Genomic DNA, 18,360 nt, shown 5'->3' with positions numbered 1-18,360 from the left:
CCCTGATTAACTACATTGCTCCATCATCAGACTACACTAACCATACTGGACATGTAAAAGTTATATCTTGTCCTTAATCAAAAAAAAAAAAAAAAAAAAAAAAATAACGCCCCATCCTAAAAGGGCCACACATGCGGAAACTCACATACCTCCCCACCCCTTGCCCCACTCACGCCTCGAAGACACTCGTCTACAACATAAATCAGACCCGTAACCTACAAGGGGTAATCATAAACTACACACCCCCCGCTCCGACACCGGTACTGCAGCCAGCACACTCATTACTGACCTAAAGGTTGAACATTACTAAGTTATGAAATGTTTATATGGTTATATTTAACATATTTCTTTGTTTCTGTTAATGATACTCTGCAAGCAAAATTACCTCTTAGACAACATACTTCTAATACATAATTTTCAGGTAAACTAAACGAAGTACTCCCCATCACTGGTACAATGTCTGCAAATGGCGACAAGAATCACCTAATACTAGGATGCGATACATCGCTCCCAACAAACATCTCGTTGCCACTCCTAACCCCGACCCCCATAAACTGAATCTCAATGCTATTCTTTGGGGGACTATTCATACTAGCATATATTCGCCCCAACACAATTATCTCTCTAACTCCCCACACACACCTCACCACTATTTCATAACAGCTCTACACATTTTGTCCCTCAATTCACACTGTTGATCCCCCACGCACACCTCGCATACTAAGGCTGTAGGTGGGATGGACCTTTCGGATCCCTTCCTAGCTCTTACTTCTCTGTTCCCAAAAAGCCAGACAAGTCAACCCCCACACAGTGGTATTTGCATTCCATTCACATCTCGCACCCAAGAATTATCTTAATCCACTGAATTTTACTGGCAAATATAATTCTAGTGGCGTAGATCACCTGCTTCAGTGATCTAATAGCCACATATTGCCAGTTTAGTCCACCCCCTCCCCGTGATACCCCCCCACCACCCCACCACCCTCTCCTCAACCCTCCCCTCCAGGGTCCTTTTCCCCTCCAGTACACCCCCTACCCAGATTTACACTACTTAACGAGACACCCCTCAACCACCTCGAATCAATGTCGAACATAACCGAAGCTAACATGCCCAGCCTTAAAATTGTCTCCCTCAATGCGAAGGGGCTCAACACCCCAGAAAAACGCTCCAAACTTCTCCATACCATGCACAAACTCCGAGCCAGCATAGTACTTCTACAGGAAACGCACTTCCGCTCTGACAGCACCCCTAAACTATCCAATGCCCACTACCCGACTGCTATACATGCAACCAACCCACACAACAAAACTAAAGGGGTATCGATCCTTCTCGCAAAAAACTGCCCACTGCAAGTCACTGACTCTCACGCAGACCCGGAAGGTAGATACCTGTTCATAAAAGGCTCAATCCTCAACAAAACTATAACGGTGGCAAACATTTATGCCCCAAACAAACACCAAGTTCCATTTTTTAGATCCACCACCACAGCCCTCACAAACTTCCAGGAAGGTACTCTTGTAATGGGAGGCGATTTTAATGTCCCCTTGAATCCCATCCAAGATACGTCCACACACTCATCGAATCTGCCTTACAAAGCTCTCAAAGAAATCAAATCCCGACTCCAACAACTCTTACTCCACGATACCTGGCGCACACTGCACCCAGACACCAAGGACTACACCTTTTATTCCGCACCACACAATCGCTATTCTAGGATAGACTACCTTTTCTTAACTCAAAACGATTTACCCCTACTCCTCCACGCTTCCATCGAACCCATGACTATTTCTGACCACAACCCAATCTCCATGACTTTACAAATCCCTGACTCCACTCCCCGCTCCAGAAAATGGAGACTAGACGCTTCATTACTAGCTGACCCCACTATCACAACTGAAATACAATCCACAATACACAACTTCTTCCGAGAAAATAACCCAGAAGACACCTCTTCTCTTACCAACTGGGAAGCACACAAAAGTGTAATCAGGGGCACCTTCCTTGCAGCAGCAGCAAAACGCAACAGGGAAAGACGGAAACAACACTCTGAACTATTAGACAGAATCCGCAAGCTAGAAGGACAACACAAACACTCACAAGCACTTACAACCCTCAATGACCTAATACAGGCTAGGAAAAATTTACTAGATCTACTGGATACCCAGATACAACGTAAATATATACTTTCAAAGAAAAATTTCTATGAATTTGGTAACAAAGCTAGTAAAATGTTAGCAAGATCCCTACAAGTATCCCGATCCAACAGGACCATACATTATATCACTGATCCCTCAGGACACAAAATTACCAAATCCCCAGAAATTGCTCGTCAATTTGTACAATACTACAGTAAACTATACAACCTGGCTTCCCCCTCACCAGCAAGTGATAATACTACACGCCTCCAAATGATATCCAACTTTCTAAAACAATACAGCCCAAACCCCATATCGGACTCCCTAGCCCAAGACTTGGACACCCCTCTCACACTAACCGAAGTCACTAACGCCCTAAAACAAATGAAAGCAGGTAAAAGCCCGGGACCTGACGGCCTTACTGCCAGCTACTACAAAACATACGCAGATTTGCTTACGCCTCATTTTCTGAAGGCCTTCAATTCCTTTGCCCAACAAGTCCGCCCCCCACGAGACCTCCTCACAGCTCATATAGCAATCATCCCCAAACCAGACAAAGATCATTCCATAGTCACCAACTACAGACCAATATCTCTGCTTAACGTAGACCTTAAATGGTATGCTAAAACCCTAGCCAACAGACTCCTGCCACTGATCCCCCAGCTTATTGATCTTGACCAAGTGGGCTTTGTCCCTGGCAGGGAAGCGAGAGACAACACTCTCAAAGCTATTAACATACACCATTGGCTCACATCTACCAAAAACAAAGGCTTCATGCTCTCGCTCGACGCGGAGAAGGCATTCGACAGAGTGGCCTGGGACTATATGAGGGAGACCCTCAAAGCCACAGGCCTTCCCCAAACGATGCTAAACTTCATTTCAGCACTTTACTCTAACCCCACAGCTAAAGTCCAAGTCAACGGCCACCTGTCGGATGCCTTCTCTGTGTCGAATGGAACAAGACAGGGATGCCCACTATCCCCTTTAATCTTCATCCTTACCCTAGAACCTTTCCTCAGATGTCTTAATGCTAACCCCGACATTAAGGGGATCCAAATCAAACATCACACCTATAAATTAGCCGCGTTTGCCGACGACATCCTCCTATTTCTTACGGATCCACTTACGACAATCCCAAATCTGCTTCAAGATTTCGAAACCTTCCACACCCTTTCCAATCTCCAAATCAATTTCACAAAATCAACCGCTCTCAATATCTCCCTGCCCCCTGACTTATGTCAACAATGTAAACGTAATTTCCCATTCACTTGGAATAAACACTCAATCCCATACTTAGGCATTCAAATACCGTCTTCCCTATCGAACCTATACACTTACAATCACTCCCCTCTTCTACGAAAAGTACAACTAGACCTAACTAAATGGTCATCGGGACACTTCTCATGGTTCGGTAGGGCCGCAATTATCAAAATGAATATCCTACCCAGAATTTTATATATCCTGCAAACGATCCCAATTAAACTACCGCCCTCATTCTTCTCCATATACCAAAAAACCTGCACAACCTTTATTTGGGGAAAAACACGCCCACGGCTTAGCTTCAAAAGATTGACGATCCCCAAACTCCTAGGAGGAATAGGGCTTCCTGACATACACAAATATCAACTAGCTTGTCACTTGGCAAGAATCATTGACTGGAATGCACACACCAAACAGAAAGCCTGGATTCAAATAGAACAATCATTCTCCCATATACCCATCCATCACACACCATGGATCACTCCCACATTATTACCCCACACATACTCCCAACATCCGCTGATCAACCCTACATTACTAGCGTTCCGCACTACATGTACTAAACACAATATCTCCTCAATCAAAGGCCCGATGACACCGATACGTCTCAACCCTGAATTCCCACCGGGCATGCATACTTCCTTTTTAGCAAATATTTTGCCCCACCAAACTATCAGAGCAAATCAATTTTTTGAAAATGGCAGCTTCCCATCCCAAACTGAATTGGCTTCAAGACTACACATAGACAAGTTTCCATTCTGGACGTATGTGCAGCTTCGGAACTTCCTCCAGAAACCCTCCCCTGCACCGGAATGGTCCCGACCCACAACCCCATTCGAAAATCTCTGTCTAACTGAGGGCACACTCACCCACCTGATCTCCCAAACCTATAACCTCCTACATGTCGAACATACCCCTACAAAACACTGGACCAACCGCCAATGGGAGCAAGATCTCTCCATTCAATTAAATGACCAAGAGTGGGCCAACATATACACCTTGACTCACAAAGGTTCAATGAATGTGCAAGTCCAAGAAAATGCATACAAAATACTCTCACGATGGTATCGCACACCATACCTTCTACACCAAATCGACCGAACGATACCCTCAACCTGCTGGAGGTGTAAAACAGACACAGGCTCTCTGTTACACATCTGGTGGTCTTGCACCAAAATCCAACCTTTCTGGGTGAAAGTCCACGAACTGATCACAAGAATAACCACCTACTCCCTAGACTTTGAACCCCAAATGTTCCTCCTACATCATTCCAAAACACGAATACCGGCATACAAGCAATCTCTAGCTATGCATTTGGTGAACGCGGCAAAAATGTGTATCCCCCGCAAATGGCGATCCACAGAACTACCTACCATAAAAGACTGGTTTCACCGCACCCAACAAACAAAGGTCATGGAAGACCTCATCCACCAATCCAAAGACACACAGTCTAAGTTCACTAAAACATGGTCATGCTGGATACATTTCACCACAACGAATGAATACAAAATGGAAATGACTTGACTGAACGTCCCCGATAGTAGCACACCCTATAGCCACACCCATTTCTCGACACCCTGAAGCTGATGAACTTGGTCTAACCCAGTGTCAACCCACAGGCTCACCACCCTCTCCTTCCCACATACTCATTTCTTCCCCACTATTCCTCAGCTGTTTCCCTCAGGTTCTTATTTTTATCAGTACTTTTCCCTCCCCTTACTGATATTTACTATACATACCCACAAACACCACAACGAATGAGATACATTATACTCTGTAACCACGAAGCTAACACTGAGCCACACACACACAAACGTATACAACGACTTTCACGTATCTTTGCCCTTCATTATTGATTAAAGCGTTTTAACCTTGCAAGATGAACTGAATGTTTCACACAATGTATGATATCTATCATCTCTATCTCTTGCACCTAACCTTAAGAATGCAAATTTGACTGTAATATTGTACCAAGCGACCACCGCGGCTGCGCCCGCACTCTCACATCTTTTTGTGTACTCATTTACCTCTTTATGTACCTGTCAATTTACTTCTGAAAATCAATAAAGACTTGTTGAAACAAAAAAGCACAAGAAAAATATGGGAGAAACATAAACCCCCTAAGGACACTACTTCTCTATGTTATATGAGAAAAATTGTGCCTACTCAGCAGATGTTCACACTACTAAGCCAACATGTAGGAAGTTCTCCAGCTCTCCTTTACTTCCTTCAGACTCCGCACATCTGTATTTAGAAAAAAACGTTGCTGTGTCACCGAGCAGATCTATTACTGTAGAAATGTCTCAGAATCATACTGATTCCTCCGAAGGTCACTTTAACATGCGGATTTACTCTTCCTGTGATACTGCTGGGTTCGCAAACAGGTGTTAAATCAACATGGCTCTGTTCCATCGTGCAGGATTAACCCCGTACCTGCCTCGCCTATGAAAGTTCTTTGTCCAACCAATCACAAGCTTCCGCAGGATTCTCAAAGAACTTTACGCTTCCTTTATATTGCACCCTTAGTTTGCTTGAGTACAGCATACTGTATTGAATCTCTCTTTCCCTCAGCCACCTGCTAACGTCATTGAAGGAGCGACATTGTTGTTGTGTGGTGGCCGAGAAGTCAGGGAAAAGCATGACCCTGGTATTCTGATGTTTGAGCTCTTTCTTCTTCCTCGCTTGAGTTAAAATCATGTCTCTGTCTCTGTAATTTAAGAAACGTACCAGGAAAGGTCTGGGAAACGCTCCAGGTGGTCTTTTACCTGTGGGGACCCTGTGAGCTCTCTCCACTATGTAAGTGGGGGGTAAATCCTCCAATGCCAGCAATTGTTTAAACAAACCCTTGGCAAATAAGACTGGCTTGTCCCCTTCAGCTCCCTCTGGCAAGCCGACCACCCTGACATTATTTCTCCTCTGTCTATCCTCGGCGTCATCGGCTCTGTGTTGTAGGGAACGCACAAGGTCATGGAGCTCTGACAACTGAGTGCCATGTAAGTGAGAGGAGTCTTCCACATCAGATACCCTGGCCTCCACTGTGGTGAGCCTGCCTCGGATCTTGTCTAAATCATGTCTGATCAATGTGCATTCTGAGGAGAGGTGATCAATGCGCCCCATTAATTCAGACTTACTGGCATTTATGGCTTCCAGGATGGGTCTGGTGATCGCCTCCGTGTCCACCTCGAGCAACTGATCCTCCGCTGGCTCAGTGTCAGCACCGAGCTCCGCTGCCTCTCTTGTTGGCACCATCTTCCCCGCTTTCATTTTGGTGTGGAGATCTGGCCTCTGGGAAGACAAGATGGCAGGGGCGGAGTCTTGTCCCATGTCTTTAATGGAGCGGGTCTGTCGCTGCTCCTTGGGAGCCTTCTGGTTCTTTTTGGAGGCTGAGGAGTGCATTGCTTTGCTCTCTGTACCTTCTCCCAGCCAGCGGTACTGTTGGAATAAAGGTAATTTAGCTCAAAAGCCGCGGATTCCTTCAGGAGAAATGGAGCTTCAGAGAGATGCTTGCTGCCTCGTTCACATCCGGCCACGCCCCCCGGCGGACCAGTTCTTTAACCACAAGACTCTGCGCATATGAATCGAAAGTAGCGCAAAACGAGACATCTGCTGGATCGAGTCCTTTAATGCGTCTACAACAAAACATATAGCTCGAGGAAGTTCCGACAATTCGTCAGAAGATTCCTCCTGAAAAGTTAGGTTCCTAACCAACCTCTTAAAACGATCCTTCAAGAACTGGCAAATACCGATAGCTGCAACTGCCAGCTGTACTGCTGACCCAGCCACCGCAAAGGAAGCTTTTAATAAGGATTCCAGTTTTTTTTATCTGCCGGATCCTTAAATACTTGGGCATTATCCACTGGACAGGTTAGGCTTTTATTCACTGAAGAAATGGCAGCATCAACCAAAGGTATATCCCACTTCTTCCTGAATTTTTCCTCCATAGGATATAAAAAATGAAAACCTTTTCGGAGGCAAGTATATCTTGTCCGGGTGGTCCCAGTCAGCATAAATCCTTGCTCCCATAATGGATGCAAAGAGAACGCCTGGGAACCTTGCTGAGGTCACAAGAATCCTAACGCAGAACAGGAGAGTCTAGGCCCCTGCACCGGGGGTAACTTAAACCCAGCTCTCACCATTTCAGCCAGAGACTGGATAAACAATTTCTGGGATTGGGAGGCCAAAATTGGTTCCTCAGAACCTGAATCCTCCGCCGAGGACTCTTCAGCCTCTCCTTCCTCTTTATCCTTTACGGCCACCTCCTCCAAATCCTCTTCCCATTCTGGATCCAGATCACATGGACCCATCTGGCTAAGAGAGTCCTGGTGCTCAAGTGACTCTCCACTGGGACCAGGCTCAGGAGAGGGAGATCTATGACGCTTCTTCCCTCCCTGCGTTACTGTGGCAATCATACCCGCTATCTTGATCTCAGGGCCAGCTAGGGCTAATGCTAAGTCATCCTTAGTAACATAAGCCAAGGCAGGGACATTGATAGTGGCCACTACGCCTGACAAATGCAATGGCTTAGTCAGGCCAAATGCCGCAGGTCCTTCAGGGGAGACTGAGGCTGCAGCAACCTGAGGTTGATCTCCTGTCTTTGAAGGAGGCACTTTAACCCCTCAACTTGCCCTGCTCCCTGTACCTCGTCTTCTGGAAGACATTGCTTACAAGAGTTGAGGAATAAAAGTACTCCCTCTGAGCTATATGGCTGAAATCCAGCGTATAGCAGCTATCACAGCCTTATACAAAGACCCTTCAAACTTGCTGCAACTGCCCAACTCACGTGCCCAGACCTCTGTGTCCCAACCGTGCGCTCCAAGAGTCCTGGCTCTTATGAGCCCATTAACTGATACTGACAAGCGGCATCGCCGCACACGGGCGCGTGCATACGCACGCCCCCACGTGACTCATGGCATGCAAGCCCGGGAAACCCCACGGCGTATGTGCACGCCCATGACACACGTGCAACACAACACGCGGCACACAGGCATGCCCACGATGCACGTGGCGCTCGCCACACCCGCGGCGCACGCGGACGGAGCACACGCACATAGGCACGCGGTGCACCCACATGCCCGGTGCACGCGGCATACGTGCAGGAAACACTCGCATAAGTGCACACCGCCGGCTGTTTTCTGTAACCTCAAACACAGTGGGACACAAGGCACACGCAAATTTAGGACCTAAAAACATGACATAGGGAACAATGACAGTTCTTTAGGCATCCCAGAGAGAGTACTCACCGGTCCACGCTGCAGGGCCTGTGACAGGCCCAATCTTCTCCCATCACGGCGGGTAGTGCCTCTGAGGACCTTCAAGGACCGGGTCCCCCTTTGCTTGGGGTCCACACCCTTGGACCTGTAAGGCACCCTTCTGGTTCTCTTGGGCAAGTAATAGACCAGAAATACCATATAACAAGAGTCCAGTGCCATAAAGGACACATTACAGGCAAAACCTCATTCTTGAACCGAGTCTCAGGTACCATCCACTTTAGCTTTCTTGCCATCCAAATGGATCTGATTATAACATCCTCACTGGGACATCATTGAAGAATTTGAAGAGCTTCAACAGCCATGACCATCACCTTCAAGACACTGGCAAAAAACTAAAGGTACTTCCCGTGTGGGAGGGGTTATATGAGAGGAACCTTCTTACTATTGGTTGCCAGTGTCCAATCACCTAAAGGTAGCATACAACCCAGATAGTCATTATTATGGTGCTCTGTGTCCCATGATGTACGATAAAGAAATACTGTTTTTCCCCCCTTGCATGTGATTGGATATTCTTTGCAAAGTGAAGCTTTACCTCATTTACTAAGCTCTAGAGCAATTCCACTTGCAGAGTGAGTAGATTACTATATGATGTGGGCACATGACTAGTACCAATTCCAGGACCATAAAAGTAGTGAAACAATGAAAAAGAGATGACTTTAAAATTGCCCCTGTCACCACAGAATCAACAATGATGCCAAATCCAGTTTCTAAAGCCCTATTGAAGGCATAGAAGAGGCATGCATTCAGATAGACATAACAAACTCCATTTTTACTACCTCTACTTTCATTGTACAGTAGTTGTGCATGGTGTCTAAATATAACTGGGCAGTCTAACTGGCACCAGTGTTAGACCCAGTGCTCTCAGTAATTCACACAGACCTGGTTGGACATGTCCTATCCCCTTTTCTGCAATAAAAGTCTATGTTAGAACATATGAAGGGGGGTGTGGCTGTTAGTTAGCTCTGCCAAATTGGGGCACTGAGGGGGGAGAGCAGGAAGTACCACAAATCATAACATGTGGGGTATTGGATTTAAAAAAGATTACTATACCCAGGCTATGAACTCTCAGACTGTAATGGTTTAGTGGTGCCACTCTGTATGAGTTTATTCTGTAGAAGAGAAGAAAAGTAGACAGACTGGATGACAGGTGATCTCTGGGGTTGAGGTTGGCCAGATGATGAAGCTTAAACTTATACTTATGCAGGCACCAATCATTTCTAAAGGCCAGCTGCCTTATTGGGTTCAGTGTCCTGGGAGTTTTATAGTTGACCATAGGTCCTTAGAGGACTCGGAGTCCTAGGCAAAACTGGATGCTCAGTGTGGAATAAATCCACAAATAGCACATAGTCTTGGTCAACATTACAAAATGTTTACTGCTCTGGGATAGGCATCCAAAATGCATAGTATCATTTCTAGGGGTAATAGGTCAAAAGCTGTGTCTGAGGACATATGTCTAACGGTATATACACGATATTGTCAAAAGTATTGGGATGCATGCACATCCCAGTCTTAGTCTATAGGGTTCAATATTGAGTTGGTCCACCCTTTGCAGCTATAACAGCTCCAACTGTTCTGGGAAGGCTGTCCACAAGGTTTAGGAGTGTGTCTATGGGAATGTTTGACCATTATTCCAGAAGAGCATTTGTAAGGTCAGGCACCGATGTTGGACAAGAAGGCCTGGCTCACAGGACATTTATCAACTGTTGCAAGTAATGCCAAACAGGAACAGAGAGACAGGTCGTGTAATAGATTTATTAAAGGAGAAGTACAGCCAAAGAGTGTTTGGTTGTACTTCTCCTGTTGATCACATCAGTGCAGATTGTTTTGCTCACCTGTGAACCATTTTCAGATGACAGTGGTCCAGGCTGGGGAAAGATCGCACCCATATGGTTGGGATCTGCTCATATTCCTGGGCCGGCACCCAGCTCAGCCTCTCAGCGCTATATTGCCACATACCATTTTTCTTGCAAAAAAATGTCCAGCCCCGGTTGCCAGATGTGCTAGCTGCGCCACTGGCTCCTGCACCCAAAGCCAATTGAAGAATCAGCTCAGGTGAGGACATCATGGGATTTCTGGACAGGTAAGTGTCCTTATATTAGCTACAGAAGCTACAGGATTTTAATTTTTTATGAAGGACCCTGGATCATCTCTTTAACAAACATTTGGTAGATGAATTGGTTTCTATATGCTGTATATATTTCAACTATCTCTTTAGCTAAAGCTGTTCTCTGAAAGGCATAGAATATACTGTAAGTATTCGATAGTTCTGAAAAAAGTGTTAGTATATATTATTATTTATTGCACCATTTTGTGAAACAGTCTTTTTTAATAGAAGTATTTATTTTCCATTCACAGAGAAGAAAAACAAATTTCAGGAGCTTGTAGAACAGCTGGATATGAAAAAGCACCTGTCTTCAAAAGTAACTTTGCGTGATATTCTGAGTATTGGATCTGAAAACCTAAAAGAAGTAGAACTTTACAATTTTGAAGACATTCCATGGCACTTCTTGAGGAACCTCATGGCTTTGACCAGGACCTCAAGAAATACTCAACTCAAGAAACATCCAACTACCCTAGAATCAAATGATGATGATGATACGTTTGATATATTTCAAGCTGAAAATGTTAAATCAAATACTATCCACCCCCTGGATGTCCTATGTGTTCTTCTGCATTGTTCAGACAGTTTTCTACAACAAGAGATTGTAACCAAAATGTCCATGTGTCAGTTTGCTGTCCCTCTGCTACTCCCCTCCCCTGGTGATGGGTCACACTGCACCTTCTTGCTTTGGGCAATGAGGGGCATTGTGAAGAAATGGAGACCTCAGTCATTAACAGGCAGTAAAGGATTTAGAGAAGAAAATGTGGTGAATACTTCCATGCCAATCTTCTCATTTGCCAGGTTAGGAAAAGATAAATTATCCAAATCTAAAATCCTGAACCAGATTCTAAATCCAGCCCAACAACATCACAACTTTTTCATTTACCATGATATGGAAGGAGGGAACATTAAGAGGAAAATATCTGATGGACTGGTAGAAATGTCCTGGTATTTTCCTTGTGGTAGCTCAGATGTTTTCCCAGAACCCATCGCAGTGACCAACTTACGTGGAGACCTGGAAGCTAACTGGGAGCAGTTCAGGTTTCTCACTCGAATTTCATCAGCTGTGTTTATATTTGTTAAGAATATTTCTGAGAGTCAATTCAGGCTGTTGTCCACATGTAATAACACTGATACCCAGTATTATTTTATTGTTACTCCAGGTCCAGGTAGATATATTAACTCAGAAACGCAAACTTTTTTAAAGCATATAACTGAAACATTAAAGATCAATAAGAAACAAATTATAGCCCAAAGGAACGATTCAAATGAGGCTGAATTTGTAAAAAAGATACAGAGCATCCTCAAAAGCTTAATAAGTACAGAAATCCAACAACTATCTTTGGACACTGTGAAAAAACAAACATATGGACTCCAGATTTATGTAGATGAGAACAATCCAGAATGTCAAAAAGCAAGAGCATGTGCATGTAATATTACCTCTGTAATCGGAGATGTGGAAGTGTTTAAGAAAGAAATGCTGAAACTACAAGGGGATCTGTGGAAGCAATTGTCCAAAGTAGAAAAAGAACTTTGCAGAATGACAAAACAAGGGAAAGTGGGTACAGAAGAATATCAGTCTCAACTGAAACAGCAACGTATTTCACTGCACAGGGAACAAAACCAACATAGTTTGACTGATGCTATGATATTGTTTATTAATGCAATCACCCATTTGTCTCATGTAGAGAAACAATATTTTCTGATGTGGATGAAATTAGAACTTGATTTGATTGCTAGGAGGAATCTGTCTGCTCTACAAGTGGAATACAGGGAAAAATGTAAAAGCAGCTCAGATAATCCAGAAGAACTAAAGCAGGTAGATCAAAAAATCTCAGACAGTTCTTTAGGGATCGAACATTTCCTTCGTGAATTAGGGCAGTTTTATGAGGCTGAACGTTCTATGGTTAAAGAAGAAATTATTTCAGTAGAGAGAGCACAGTTTATAGGACTTTCAGGGATAGCTGCTGACCTTCTTTTGGATGGGTTCCCACTGGAGCTTATAGATGGAGATGCCTCCAACATCCCCCTGAAGTGGATTACTGATGTTCTAACTGAGCTGGACACCAAAACAGGAGGAGGATGTAGGATACGAGTAATAACTGTGCTGGGAGTGCAGAGTACGGGGAAATCCACTCTTCTCAACACTATGTTTGGGCTGCAGTTCCCGGTGGCCAGTGGACGATGCACCCGAGGAGCCTTCATGACCCTTCTTAATGTGAAAGAGAATTTCAAGGAGGAGCTGGGCTGTCACTTCATCCTGGTGATTGACACTGAGGGGCTTAAAGCTCCGGAACTGGCATCTTTGGAGGACAGTTATGAGCATGACAATGAACTGGCCACACTAGTAGTTGGGCTAAGTGACATCACCATTGTTAATATGGCCATGGAGAACACAGCCGAAATGAAGGATATCTTACAGATAGTGGTCCATGCTTTTCTTAGGATGAAAGAAGTAGGAAAGAAACCCAACTGCCAGTTTGTACACCAAAATGTGAGTGACGTGTCAGCTTACGATAAGAATATGAGAGACAGGAAGAAACTTTTGGAACAACTGGATGAAATGACAAAAGTGGCTGCAAAAATGGAAAAGAAGAGTGGAATCACATCTTTCAATGATGTGTTAGACTACGATCTGAACAAACACAGCTGGTACATTCCTGGTCTGTGGCGGGGGGTCCCTCCAATGGCTCCAGTGAACTCTGGGTATAGTGAAAATGTCCATAATCTGAAGCAGCACTTGTTTGAATTAATGAAATCCCAGAATGCTTCATGCAGCATTGGTGAGTTTATCACATGGATAGAAAGTTTGTGGAGAGCGGTGAAACACGAAAAATTCATCTTCAGCTTCCGGAACAGTTTGGTAGCTGATGCTTATAATAAACTGTCGATACAATTTTCATCATGGGAATGGGAATTCTCCAAAAAAGTCTACAACTTTGTCATCAGCACAGAAAATAATATAAAAAACCAGTCTGCTGAAAGTTTGGATACAGAAACCTGTGAAGAGTACAGGAGAGAACTTCAACAGTTGCTGTTTGAGGAAGAAAACAAAATGTTGGCCTTGTTAGAAAAATACTATGACAATAACGATGAAAATGTTCATCTGGTAGAACGTTACCGGGAAGATTTCAGACTGAGTGTGCAGTTCTTAAGAAAAGAGCTTGAAAGAAATGCTCTAAACAAATGTACCAAAGCAATTTCTATCCAGAAAGGGAAGTATAAGATTCAGAACATCCAGAATCAATATCAACAGCTGATAGAAGAAAAAATTAGTGATCTCTTGAAAAACTGCAGGGAGCTGAACTATAAATTAAATAATGAAGAAATACAACAAGAATTTGAATTAATGTGGGAAAAAACACTGAATGATTTACAAATAAAGAAATTAGATAGACTTAATGTTGGCCAAGCAATTTTACAACATTTGAGGAATGACCTGAGCAGTAAAGGATCTGCTGTACACGAAGAATTAAAGCGTGTAAAAAATCCAGCAAGCCATGGACAGCGTGCATTTAAAATGACAAAAAAATATATTGATTGCTCTGTTTGGAATTATTTCAAGCACACATTTGGCTTTGATAAACAAACATCTGAAATGATAGAGGCGTTTGCTCTCTCACTAACTGATATGTGTGATAAGTACATTAAAGAAAAAGTTGACACCGCAGAGGACTACGATGACACCTATTGTCAGGAATTACTGTACATTATCAATACACAACTTGGAAATACCACTGGACTTCCATTCTCAGTGCATTTTGAGCTAGATGTCAAACTTATCATTTTTGGAAATGCAGCTCAGATGTTTCAAAAGATGCATGACCAGTTTTTAAAAATTAATGACCCAATAGCTTGTCTGGAAAGCCTAAAACCTCAGTATTTATCAATATTCCTCAGCATATTTCAAGAGAAAGATGAAAGCCACAACAGAGCCAGACAATTCTGTGAACGATGTCTCAAACCAGCAATGACTGATTATGTCTTCAAACATCTTGGAGAAAAGATAGTGGATGACATCCTAAACAGTTCTGAGAGCATAATATTCAGTAGCAGGACCTTTTTTCAGTATAACATGCTGGAAAAACTATTGGAAGAAATGTCCTTTCAGAAGTATGTAGAATATATTAAGTCATATAAGACATTTTCAGAATCATGGATATTGGATTACATCTACGAAAAGTATGGTGGTTCAGTAACTTTGGAAAATTTATACAGAAAGATTGTGTCCTCTATAAAAGCAAAAATTCAAACTGTACTTGAAGATAAAGCGTGTTTACAAAGTCCTGATGTTTCATCATTTTTAGAAAATGTTTGTGAAATGTTACAAAGGGAACTGGTAATACCACAGAATGAGATGAAAGTGATCACCTTCCATAACACGGCTGCAGTTGAGCAGCTTTCATCTGCCATTCAACACTTCCTCACAGAGACGGAACAACAAATCCTAACAGAGCTGAGATATTTGGATGTTGAGGATGTACTTTCCAAAGTGACTCTGAAGCCTCAGTGTGAATTGTTCAGAAAGGTGGTTGGATGTGGAAAGCAGTGCCCATTCTGCGGTGCCCCTTGTGAGGCCGGAGGTGGTGACCACAAGGAGCACTTTTCATCTATCCACAGATCCCAAGGGCTGGGAGAATGGAGATGGTTACGTGATAGTACTTTGGTAATTGATATATGTTCTACTCTGGTTGTATCCACTGCCGCTTTCCAGAATCTTGACACAGGATTTCAATTTCATCCATACAAAGAGTATCGTACATATTATCCAGATTGGGCCATCCAGCCTGATCCCAGCATTGAGTCCTCTGACTACTGGAAATACATATTTGTACAGTTTAATAAAACATTTGCAGAAGAATACAGCGCAGAACCAGCTAAACTTCCAGCAGAGTGGAAGAAAATTACCAAAGCTCAAGCTCTTGACAGCATAAAGAAAGTTTTCAATGTGAACTAACATACTTTTACTCACAAATCTCTAAATCAGTAGATACTCTATTGAATCTTAACTAGGCTACGATTTTGTTTGATTATTCTCACCAATTGGTGATGTGGTAAACTAGTGAAAACTAGGAAATAATCTCTGAGTGCAGAGACTGGTGTCAGAATATTCTGTTCCTAGATTTTTTTACCTTCTGAGAACTGGTCCTAAGTCAGTGAAAGCAAATACATTCAGCTAAATTAATCGGTGCTATGTACATGCCCATGTCATAATTGCACTTATGCAATTCATTATGCATGTTACCATCATTTGCTGAAACATTTTCTCTTGTTCTAATTCACTAAAAACAGTTAGCGTATAACACGCGCCGGCGTATAACACGCACCCCAAGTTTAGGAGGGAATTTTAAGGAAAAAAACTTTTAGGAGGGAATTTTAAGGAAAAAAACTTTTAGAAGGGAATTTTAGGGAAAAAAACTTACATTTAAATGCCCGTCAATGCAGCCTTATCAGTGTCCATCTGCAGCCTTGCCCATTGTCTTTGCAGCCTTGTGTCATTGCAGCCTTTGCAGCCTTGTGTCATTGCAGCTACAGGTATTTAAAATTGGCGCCGATCATCAGCTGTGTCCACCCTGTAGTGCGCAGGCGTTGAGGAGACTCATCAACAGCTGATCGTGAGCCAGCGCCGACATACACAAAGCCGAGTGTGCTCGGCTAGTCTCGGCTAGTCTTGGCTCCTCTGGCAGTCCCACCCAGTCCCGCCCCTATGATGGACATAACACAGGTCCAATGGCGGGACTGGGCGTGACTGTGAGCGGAGCCGAGACTAGCCGAGTACACTGAGCTTTGTGTATGTCGGCGGCGCTCGCTCCGCTCACAATCAGCGGGGATCGGCGTATAACACGCACCCACAATTTTCCCCTCATTTTAAGGGGAAAAAAGTGTGTGTTATAGGCCGATAAATACAGTAATTCAGTTTTCAGAAGAGGAAAACCAATGTACCATGTGACCTCTGAGTCAGAGACTGGCCTCTTCTTCCAGGGCATGCAAAATAATTCCGGGACTCTTAATTGGTGTGATACTTATAATTTGAAAAATAAAAAGACAGAAAAAAGTCAGGAAGAAATTTTACTCTGTACATGCAGAAAATATTCTTTAGCCATTTTCTCTCCCACACCTGTTCACCCCTTATGAATCGGAGCATGTTTTACAATTCTGCTATGGACCTGTTTATTCGGCGATAAAGTTATCATTACTTAAAATAATAAAGTAATATATGTTGTACATATTGTTTTTTCAGGACAAACAAGGCTTTCCTTTCATTATATTGTCTTGAAAAAATGATTTTTTGTTTTTTCCTTAGATGATAAAAATGTAATAAAACTAAATAAAATACACTTTTTGACCACTGTTAGTTTACTTGCCGACCAGCAACAGTACATATACTGCGGCATGTCAGCTTTATTGCTCAAAACGATGTACCTTTACATTTTTTCATGCAATAGATACTGTGGGGTGCATGCTGCGGGAGCGCGTGCGCAGGTCCGTGGAGTTGATGTCCACCAGCCACCCGTGATCGATCCACAGAGAGGCAGAATGGGGATCTGCCTATATAAACAAGGTGGATCCCCTTTCTGACAGGGGACAACATTGAGATTGGCTGTTCCTAGTAATCAGGAACAGCGATCTCTGTGTTGTCCCAGTGAGCCCATCCCCGACACAGTTAGAACACACACCCAGGGAACACAGTTAACACTTTGATCGTCCCTAGTGTTAACCCCTTCCCTGCCAGTGTCATTTATACATTGATCTTTTTAGCACTGATCAATGTAATAATGTCACTGCTCCCCAAAAAGTGCCACTTGGGGTCAGATTTGTACGCCGAAATGTCGCATTCCCGCTAAAAATTGCAGATCTCAACCATTACCAGTAAAAACAGTAAAAAAAAATTGAAGTCTAAATCTATCCCTTATTTTGTAGACACTGGGGATCATTTACTATAGTGCCAGGAAGTACTGGGCACTATTGCAAATAATAGTGCCCATTTTAGCCAAATAAAATTTTAACAGGCGAATGTGCGAATGAATAAGAGCGCTATTAGCGGCTCACAAATGTTAGTAAATTCTAAATCAGCGCTAATTAGCGATTCCGTGTAAATGCAAATGCCAATTTCTACTAAGTTGTTATATAGCACTGCACTGTAACCATGATCCATGTGAAAGAAACATTTTTATGTGAGATGTGCTCTACCTCGTGTGCATCTATTGATGTATATTGCAATTAGCATTCCTAGTTTTTTTCCTTCTTTTGCTAACGAATGCAGTTATGAATGATTATTACATAGTAATGTCTGCTATTGTGTAAAGTTACATGTATTAAACATTTAGGTTATCTATTTGTTGTATGTTGTTTTTTATTTTTTATTTTTTAATTTAGGTGACTATAAAGATGTAATTATTTATGTTCATTCTTTAATCATACTACATTATTATGCAGGTCTCGTACTTAGCACAACGGATTAAGCCGCGTACACACGGGTGGACTTTTCGACCGGACTGGTCCGACGGACTTTCCAACGGACTTCCGACTGACTTTTTAATAAACGGACTTGCCTACACACAATCACACCAAAGTCTGCAGGATTCGTACGTG

At 43.1% G+C, this 18,360-nt stretch overlaps 1 protein-coding gene across 2 annotated transcripts in view; it reads left to right on the top strand.

Annotated features, from left to right (window-relative positions):
- LOC141148322 (up-regulator of cell proliferation-like) overlaps positions 1 to 18,103 on the top strand; it is a 36,176-nt gene extending 18,073 nt beyond the window's left edge. For both annotated transcript variants that reach the window (XM_073635650.1, XM_073635651.1), the window contains exon 3: positions 11,022 to 18,103. In XM_073635650.1, the coding sequence (XP_073491751.1) occupies positions 11,022 to 15,724 (4,703 nt within the window). In that variant the 3' untranslated portion in view covers positions 15,725 to 18,103. The remainder of the gene's footprint in view (positions 1 to 11,021) is intronic.
- Positions 18,104 to 18,360: the final 257 nt, after the last annotated feature.

Source organism: Aquarana catesbeiana, linkage group LG06 (genome assembly GCF_042186555.1).
Source record: "Aquarana catesbeiana isolate 2022-GZ linkage group LG06, ASM4218655v1, whole genome shotgun sequence".
Classification (NCBI taxonomy): Eukaryota; Metazoa; Chordata; class Amphibia; order Anura; family Ranidae; genus Aquarana; species Aquarana catesbeiana.
Note: the sequence above shows the minus strand (reverse complement) of the source record. Positions and strands in the feature narration are given on the sequence as shown.